Source organism: Priapulus caudatus, unplaced genomic scaffold (genome assembly GCF_000485595.1).
Source record: "Priapulus caudatus unplaced genomic scaffold, Priapulus_caudatus-5.0.1 Scaffold1871, whole genome shotgun sequence".
Lineage (NCBI taxonomy): Eukaryota > Metazoa > Priapulida > Priapulimorpha > Priapulimorphida > Priapulidae > Priapulus > Priapulus caudatus.
The window spans coordinates 27863-37684 of NW_014578932.1; the positions used below are offsets into that span (position 1 = coordinate 27863).

The 9822-nt window shown below is 50.4% G+C and overlaps 1 protein-coding gene across 1 annotated transcript; it reads right to left on the minus strand.

Moving 5' to 3' along the window:
* Positions 1–3227: 3227 nt before the first annotated feature.
* LOC106817800 lies at positions 3228–9605 on the minus strand. Its single transcript, XM_014822496.1, has 3 exons — positions 9550–9605; positions 8042–8920; positions 3228–3387 (listed from the first exon to the last, which is right to left on the minus strand). The coding sequence occupies exons 1-3, from the start codon at positions 9603–9605 to the stop codon at positions 3228–3230; spliced, it is 1095 nt and encodes a 364-aa protein (XP_014677982.1).
* Between the last annotated feature and the right edge of the window lie 217 nt (positions 9606–9822).

Here is a 9822-nt window from a genome sequence, read left to right on the forward strand (position 1 = left end):
TCCAACATGGCAGAAGAAGGACTACGAAAGCCAGAACCCCTGAGTTTCGGAACAATGCCGCGGAATGTACCGCGTGGGGTGCGGCATATATTAGTAGTAGGCTAGGGTTGCAGGTGTGTGGTGCGTATTTTGTATTAAATACATATGACTGGGCCATATCATCACCCAAACCGCCCTTGCCCTAAAGACCTATTGCAAGCAGCGTAACAGCATTACAGTATGTACAGTGTATTGTGGGTATATGTTTTGCTATTTTATAAAACCACAAGATCATCCGCTGACCGCTGTGGATACGTGCGCCGGGCCTACAATGTGGCGCACGTATCCACTGCGGGCAGCGCTTCATACTTGAACATCTCCGCGGTCGCGTGCGCATATATCCTGCGCGTGTTGTCGGTGCCGCTCAGCGCCTCATGAGCAACAGCCAAGCTGTGCAACGCAAACTTGTATCATGTCTCACTGGACTGTTGAGTCAGGAGGTTTATCTTGTGGGCGTTAATTAGACACAAATAATGAGTAGGGACAAAAGCCTTGAGTTAACAGAAACCAGCCATGTTTATTTTGTTTCTCCCAACCTCCATAGGTCGCAGCACATGCCAGTGCTAATAATCTTGACACAAGAACAATAATTATGATAATACAACATCCCCCTTTGAGATGAAAATAAAAACTAATATGCAGCTCTTGCAGATATGATTCCATACAGTCCAAATTATCCAAAGATCATTCCTGACAAAGATATATTAATACCGCAACAATTGAATGTCTATGTAACCACCATTAACGCATCAACCACTTTATCGTTTCAAACACATTAACTCTCCTTTTGAACACTATTCTTACATTAACCCTATATGGCTAAACAAATTGTCACAGGTCTAGTTTATCACATGGTTTGGACACTCTGCCTTACCTGTCACATACTGGCAAACTTGAGCTGTCCATCAGTACTTTCACTGATACTGTCCTCGTGGCGGTTGAAGTTCAGTTCACGGGATGGAATGTCCTGTTCGCGAAACTAACTGTCCAGAGTTGGGATGCGCAACTGCTTGCGGCGGTGTTCACATGTACTTCGCGATCTGGCGGTTTCTCGACGAAATCCTGCTCAATATCTGGGCTAAGCTTGCACAAGCTTCTGCGGTTCGTCTCAGGGACAATCCAGATTGAGTCTCTACAACATACGATCGCGGTGTCTCCGCTTTGTGCATGACCTTAGCGGCGACGTCTTTATCACGAATCACACATTGTCTCCCTCCTTCAGTTCAATGATGTGTCTGTCTCGCACCACGGCGTCTGTCAGCGGTTTCCGCGTCTTTTTGCGGTACTCTAGTTCTTTCTTAGCAAGATTGTCCATATCCGGCCAACGGGGTTTAGTTGGTCGGATGCTGGGAAGATTTGTACGCACGCGTCTTCCGAACAGCAATTCTGCCGGGCTGTACCCGTTGAAGAGAGGTGTGGCTCTGTAAGCTAGCAGGGCGAGGTATGATCTTTTGCCTTCTTCACCAGGGTCTTTCACGGTTTGCACCGCGCGTTCTACCTCCGCATTGCCTTGAGGATACAGGCGGCTACTCGTGGCATGCGTGAAGTTGTAGGTATCCGCAAACCTTGCGAATTCTTCTGCGAATACTGTGGTCATTGTCGGACCTGACGCGTTCTGGGACTCCATGTCTCGCAAAGATCGACTTAAGATGGTTGACTATAGCTTCCGATGATAGTGCGCGTCAACTTCGCGAGTTCTATATAGCGCAAGAAAGTGTAATCGGACTACTACTGTAATGAAGAGGTTTTACTTTACTATACAGTTGTAGATTATGGATTGTATGCGTAGCCAAGACATAGACAAAGACAAGTCAAGGAAATATAACCATGATCTGATGTTGCTTTTAATTTAGTTCACTTCACGGTTACAAGCACACGGTCGCGTCGGTGAGTCGGAGCGAGTTCCCTGAGACACCTCGCGCAGCTGTTTTTATAGGCGCCCCCCCCACGCGCGTGGTACATGCGTCAACCACGCGCCACGCGCCACCAACCACCGCGTCCGTCGCATCCGCGTTTCGCTTGGCTTCACCCCGCCTCGCATGGCGACGGTGGCGGGCCCCTAACGGGAAATCCCCGCTATTCTGCCATACCACCGCCTAGGAGCGTAGCTCCGTCTATCCACACAAACGCGTCACCGAGCGCTCAACATAGCGCCGCCGCTGCCTGCGTTGCGGACCTTTCACGGCGCATTTAGAACATGTAATCCAGCTGACCCAGCCACCCGGCGAAAACCCCACGCGTTGAGCGGTTCTAAAGTCGCTCCGCATTAGCCGCAGGATATCACCGGGCTTCGCCTCCATGCTAGAAGCGCGCACCGCTAATTCACGCGTCACGTACACGCCGCTAATTGGGAGGGTTGGTGTTAATCCCCGACCAGCTGCGTGGGCTCTCGTGACATAGCAGGTACTCCAAGCGTGTCACGGCGTGGGTGGCGGGTCCATCTTGGATTGCCCGCTCGTTTGGCCAGCGGCCGTATGATCGCTCGTGGTTGCTAGGGGCAACGCCGCAGAACGAATGGCCCAGAGGCCGTATTGATCGCGGTGGTTGCTAGGGGAGACGCCGTAATGTCACGCCTCTGCGCGACCGCGCAGCGCAACGCGGCAGCCCGCGTCGCGCGCGTGAGGGGGGTAGCACCCTGTAACACGTGGTCGTTACACTTCTCCCCGCACTAAAACGATGTTCACTAAAGTGTCACTAAAGTGAACATCGACTCTGCCAGCCTCCCGCCTGGCTGTCCACGGGGGGGGGCGTCGACGCGTGGCATGCTAACTACAATATACATAAACTCGGAATTAATACACAATACGCAACACATAACAATGACACATTATTGTCTACTGGTGTGTGCTTCGACCACACGACCGCACACCATACAAAACTACTAGGCGGATGTCTTCACGTTTTTCCGTGGGCTGCGAAGTGAAAGCGACGTTAAGTTCTGGGACGTCAGTGGTCGACTTCCTCGTCGGATGCCGTCGGAAAGAGGGGGTTGGTGGCGTCGTCGGGGCGGACAAGATGGCCGGCCGCTACTAGCGTTTCTTCGCCATCCGGTGCATGTGGAATGGATAGAACGATGTACTTTCCGGGCCTTCCTCCCCGTCGACGGTGAATTCGAACGTGGTCGGGTCGGCTCCCGACCCGACAAAACGGGCAACGTAATATCTGCGTCGGAGGATTGGGTGCGCGGCTCATGGATCGTCGTCGGAGGAGTCGATGTCGTCGTCATCAGGCTCCGGGGAAGAGAGGTCGGGGATCGCCGTGCCGGTGTCGCGTGGCTGCGGCGGGGCAGGTAGCCTATGCTCCCATCGCCACTCAGCACATGTATCGCCAGAACAGGCCGCGGCGACGCTGGCACATAAAGCGCAGGTGCAGGCAGGTTGCAGGTGCCCGGATGCAGCAGCGGCGGCGCTGGTGTAGGCGCAGGCGGCGCAGGCCCCTGCTGGTAGCTGCTGCTGCTGCCGCTTCTGCTGCTGTCGGCTGGCTTCTGGCGCAGGTATCCTGTATGCTAATGCCGGCGCAGGCGACGCAGGTGCAAGGCGCGCGTTGGTAGATGCCATTCGTCGTCTTGACTGCTGTTTGCGTAATCCTGACAATGTGAAGTGGTGGCGAATACGTGAACAATGTTATAGCCGGGGCAGTATGTACAAGGACTGCCCGGTAATTGCCCTCATGCGGGCGCGAAACAAATTGTTAGAACGCGGGTCGCGTACAAGCCGCCGAATATAAACAGGTTACAACCAGGGTCGCTTTAAACGGCGGCTGTCGAATATATGCGTTTAAATGAAGCGCGTGTCACTTATAGTGCGCTTTACGAACATGCTAATACGATTATTGCTACTAATTAACACGACTAGTGCTAACGGTGCACACGCTGCACATCGTCGAGGCCGTAAAGCTATTCTTAGTGCCAGTATTAATTAACTAATTGGCCGCTTATAGAGTAGGAGTGTGCATCATGAAATTTGGGATGCATACCGCTAATCAAATGACCGTAGGGTGGCGTCATTACATGGACGCCGAATATACTTTGCCCTTTAGCGCATGCAGCTATACTGCGCGAGTGACAATAACTCGTCTGCATCACAGCTATGAGTGATTGGCGTTCTAGCCACACTGGCTGCATGCTTTTCGTCGCGGGGGTTCAACGAAAGAGGCCCTTCGGCGACCAGCGTCCCTGACGCATTGGTTGATCGGCTGTTATGTGGCGGCGACGAAAGAGGCCGTGTGTCAGCCAGCGACCCTGACTCATTGGTCGTGACGTGTGGCATTTCGACCCGTAAGCATGGTTCTAGGCGCATCCCATGTCAAGAATGGGTATGCGGGTAGAAGATTACACACATGTACATCGCAAGTACGTTCTTGGCCTTGCGCCTTACTACAAAGTGGCAGTGGAGAAAGTTTGTCGACCACGGTATAGTACGGCTGCCAACGTGGAGTTAAAAGTTTAGACGGGGTCTCCCATGTCGAGGGAATGAACCCTTGCGCGCCTACCATAAAGGCGTTTATTTCACGCGTGTGCTACTTTAGTGTCCTGCTGCATCACAGCGAATGCTGGGTGCAAGCGTATAGTAGCGTTATTTACTGGATTGTCAGCGTATGACAATCGTCATACAATCTCTAGATCTCTACCATCTGCGTGTGAAGTGCTCCGACGTCGTGGCCGGAAACGTGGTAGGGTAGCTTACGAAGCGTAATGAAGCGTGATGAAGCGTAGGGAATATGAATATGTGTAGTGATGTGGAATATGAGTTGTGAAACCTACTCAGGGCGAGGGTTGTGAGGCCCCACCGGTAGGCAAAGGCGGTACCACTTGGTAAATGGGTCGTGAATCGTGAGGCCATACCGCTGAACGACGATGAGTTGTGGGCATGATTGATGAGGTATGAAGTGACATCAGCGCAGGCGCGTCAGAAAAAACCGAGAAAGCACGTTTGCTTAAGCGTTGTAATAGCCGCCTTGCCCGTTATGGCCGTATGGCCGTAATAGCATGGCCGTAATGGCCGTAATTGTCCAGTCGCCATTAACCAAATGACTGATTCATTAATGATGATGAAGCGATAGTCTCTGTGCGTGTCTCTGTCTCCAAAAAATGTCGGCTAGGCGGCTCTGTGTTTCAGCCGTTGAATTTTGATGAGCCGGTATCGCTTGCAATGCGAGATTGAAAGAATTTGTCGCCTTACAGGCGAGAGTGGAAGAAGTTGTCGCCATACGGGCGAGAGTGAAAGAATTTGTCGCTATACGGGCGAGAGTGAAAGAATTTGTCGCCATACGGGCGGGAGTGAAACAATTTGTCGCCATACGGGCGCTTATTTCGCCACAATGCTGCTGAAAAATTTTAAGCGCATACTGCGCGAAACGGGGTTATGTGACGAACGTGGTTAGAGATTAGGGGTAGATTATTCGAGTAACAATGATATCAATTGCGCACGCATCTCACACGCGTTGCAGACGCTCGTACACACACACACACACACACACACACACACAGAGGCACAGGCACACGCACACGCACGCGCGGTTGCGCATCCACGCGTTGCAGGCGTACACCCACACACACACACACGCACACATGCGCACACACGCTCGCACACGGGCGCACACAGGCGCTCACACGCACGCACACACAGGCGTATAAACAATTTTAAATGCTTAACGTCGGCCCTACGTCATTTCCTTTGTGGACAGGTCACCGACGTGTCCGCGCCCTATCCCTGTACATTGGTACAGCAAGGGACCTTCCACAGATCAGTGCCACCACATTGAAGTAGCGAGGGCGCGATTTGCGATGCGCACCTTCTCTATAGGCATCTCACACTCCAGATTAAATGCGTAGGGTCGGGCCTACGTCATTACCTTTTAGCGACACGTCGCCGACGTGCACGTGCCCTATCCATCTACATCAGACTAGCAATGGACCTGTCACAGAGCAATGCCGCCACATTGAAGTAGCGAGGGCGTGATTTTCTAATATATATATATAATATATATAAAGCATATATATATATATATGCTATATATATTTATTTATTTATTTATTTATCTATGCGATATATATATGCCGAGTGCTTTTCGGCCTCGTCAGCATCCGTCGTCAAGACCAAAACGGTAGGTATAATTTTAAAGCCAGACTTGACAACTATTTGAAAGATATACATATATATATATATATATATATATATATGTATTTTGATGGGCTAGCCCAAATTCAGCCAATTAACTCTAACCTTGCCTAACATAATCTAAAGATACCTATAGAATCGTACCAAACTTTTACGTACAATCGTAAAAGATATTTCTCATCGCATGCCTAGTATCTGCCAAATTAAATGATATTCTGATTAAATTACACTTTTACAATAGAGGAAAAATACTCGACCGTATGGGCGTCGAAACCAGGGCGCAGCCCGATGATTGGTACGCAGTGCCACGCTTAAACAGGCATCGCCCCCCGCCCCTCATCACGCAAGTTTACATCTAATTATTTCGACGGTAAATCGCTGATCTAACGTTCTGCCGCATCAATCTACTCACGAACTGTCTTAATCGATAGCTGGTGGCTTGTTAACAAAAATCACGTGCTATTTAGCATGCTGCGCCCTTCAATTTCCTCGTAAATCTGCATTTTAGTGAGACCGTAAGCCCCGCCCATTATTCCTTATACGGCCTGCACGGCAGCTAGCTTGGCTCTGAGCCGAGGGCTTATCCGTTATCTGCCGATTTTCCAGACACATCGTCGCCAGCGCAGTTCGAACGTGTAGGTTAATTACTGTAGATTGGCCGGCGTGCTTTGTGTATACGTGGTTATGTGACCAGAGTTGTGTATGCATTTCGATAGTGGTCGCTCGCTCTCGGCTCGCGGGTGTGTAGAGTTAATAAAACGTGTTTCAGTCTTGTCATAACAAAGTACTGTTATATATAACTTATAGACTATAAATATGAAGTAACAAAACTTACATGGTGTCAGAAGTCGGATCGGAAGGAAGGACGGATACGGAGAGTGACATTTGATCATGAAGCGTGAGATGCTAACGTCGTAAATTGACGATTGATCATAGAGCCGGTGAGCTCACGTGTAACCGGAAAAAATCCAACATGGCAGAAGGGGGACTACGAAAGCCAGAACCCCTGAGTTTCGGAACAAATGCCGCGGAATGTACCCGCGTGGGTGCGGCATATATTAGTAGTAGGCTAGGGTTGCAGGTGTGTGGTGCGTATTTTGTATTAAATACATATGACTGGGCCATATCCATCACCCAAACCGCCCTTGCCCCTAAAAGACCTATTGCAAGCGTAACAGCATTACAGTATGTACAGTGTATTGTGGGTATATGTTTTGCTATTTTATAAAACCACAAGATCATCCGCTGACCGCTGTGGATACGTGCGCCGGGCCTACAATGTGGCGCACGTATCCACTGCGGGCAGCGCTTCATACTTGAACATCTCCGCGGTCGCGTGCGCATATATCCTGCGCGTGTTGTCGGTGCCGCTCAGCGCCTCATGAGCAACAGCCAAGCTGTGCAACGCAAACTTGTATCATGTCTCACTGGACTGTTGAGTCAGGAGGTTTATCTTGTGGGCGTTAATTAGACACAAATAATGAGTAGGACAAAAGCCTTGAGTTAACAGAAACCAGCCATGTTTATTTTGTTTCTCCCAACCTCCATAGGTCGCAGCACATGCCAGTGCTAATAACTTGTTGACACAAGAACAGATAATTATGATAATACAACATCCCCCTTTGAGATGAAAATAAAACTAATAATGCAGCTCTTGCAGATATGAATTCCCATACAGTCCAAATTATCCAAAGATCATTCCTGACAAAGATTATATAATACCGCAACAATTGAATGCTATGTAACCACATTAACGCATCAACACTTTATCGTTTCAAACACATTAACTCTCCTTTTGAACACTATTCTTACATTAACCCTATATGGCTAAACAAATTGTTCACAGGTCTAGTTTATCACATGGTTTGGACACTCTGCCTTACCTAGTCACATACTGGCTAGGCTTGAGCTGTCCATCAGTACTTTCACTGATACTGTCCTCGTGGCGGTTGAAGTTCAGTTCACGGGATGGAATGTCCTGTTCACGAACTAACTGTCCAGAGTTGGGATGCGCAACTGCTTGCGGGGTGTTCACATGTACTTCGCGATCTGGCGGTTTCTCGACGAAATCCTGCTCAATATCTGGGCTAAGCTTGCACAAGCTTCTGCGGTTTCGTCTCAGGGACGACCCAGATTGAGTCTCTACAACATACGATCGCGGTGTCTCCGCTTTGTGCATGACCTTAGCGGCGACGTCTTTATCACGAACCCACACATTGTCTCCCTCCTTCAGTTCAATGAGTTGTCTCGCACCACGGCGTCTGTCAGCGGTTTCCGCCGTCTTTTTGCGGTACTCTAGTTCTGTCTTAGCGAGATTGTCCATATCCGGCCAACGGGGGTTTAGTTTGGTCGGATGCTGCGGAAGATTTGTACGCACGCGTCTCCCGAACAGCAATTCTGCCGGGCTGTACCCGTTGAAGAGAGGTGTGGCTCTGTACGCTAGCAGTGCGAGGTATGGGTCTTTTGCCTTCTTCACCAGGTCCTTCACGGTTTGCACCGCGCGTTCTACCTCCGCATTGCCTTGAGGATACAGCGGGCTACTTGTGGCATGCGTGAAGTTGTAGGTATCCGCGAAGCTTGCGAATTCTTCTGCGGAATACTGTGGTCCATTGTCGGACCTGACGCGTTCTGGGACTCCATGTCTCGCAAAGATCGACTTAAGATGGTTGACTATAGCTTCCGATGATAGCTGCGTCAACTTCGCGAGTTCTATATAGCGCGAGAAGTAATCGACTACTACTGTAATGAAGAGGTTTACGTTACTATACAGTTGTAGATTATGATGTCGTATGCGTAGCCAAAAGACATAGACAAAGACAAGTCAGAGAATATATACCATGACTGATGTTGCTTTTAATTTAGTTCACTTCACGGTTACAAGCACACGGTCGCGTCTGGAGTCGGGAGCGAGTACCGAAGTCCCTGAGACAGCTCGCGGCAGCTGTTTTTATAGGCGCCCCCCCCACGCGCGTGTACATGGTCAACCACGCGCGCACCGCGCACCAACCACCGCGTCCGTCGCATCCGCGTTCGCTTGGCTTCACCCCGCTCGCATTGGACGGTGGCGGCCCCTAACGGGAAATCCCCGCTATTCTGCCATACCACCGCTCAGGAGGTAGCTCCGTCTATCCACACAAACGCGTCACGAGCGCTCAACATAGCCGCCGCTGCCTGCGTTGACGGACCTTCACGGCGCATTTAGAACATGTAATCCAGCTGACCCGCCACCCGGCGAAAACCCCACGGTTGAGCGGTTCTAAAGTCGCTCCGCATTAGCCGCAGGATATCACCGGCTCGCCTCCATGCTTAAGACGCCGGCACCGCAAATCACGTCCAGCGACACCGNCACCTTCTCAGTACCCGGTCCATAACAGTCAGTTCACCTGCCTACTGGTTGTAGACGGCTAACAGCGCTCCATTGACGTTCATGATTTGTCCAGCCACCATCTTGACATTATTTGACGATTTGCCGCACCACTTCGCTCTCGCGACTGCTTTGATCGAATTTCAGCCTGACGTTTTTTCGGTGGCTGCGCAGATCTGCCACGCATTAACTCCACGTAGGCTTTGATTGCACTGCGTGGAGTTCTCACTTTCTCGGATGTTGGCGGCGCTAGGACACTGGTGCCTCGACAAGGGCGTACTCGGTATACAGTTCTTTCTC

Bases quoted from the DNA above. Each gene is read 5' to 3' on its own strand.
- LOC106817800 (XM_014822496.1), bottom strand. From the start codon at position 9,605: ATGGTGGCTGGACAAATCATGAACGTCAATGGAGCGCTGTTAGCCGTC. The intron at 8,921-9,549 runs GTAGGCAGGTGA...ACAACTGTATAG, and splicing joins CTGTTAGCCGTCTACAACCA to TAACGTAAACCTCTTCATTA. The intron at 3,388-8,041 runs GTAAGGCAGAGT...TTTATGTGCCAG, and splicing joins CCTAGCCAGTATGTGACTAG to CGTCGCCGCGGCCTGTTCTG.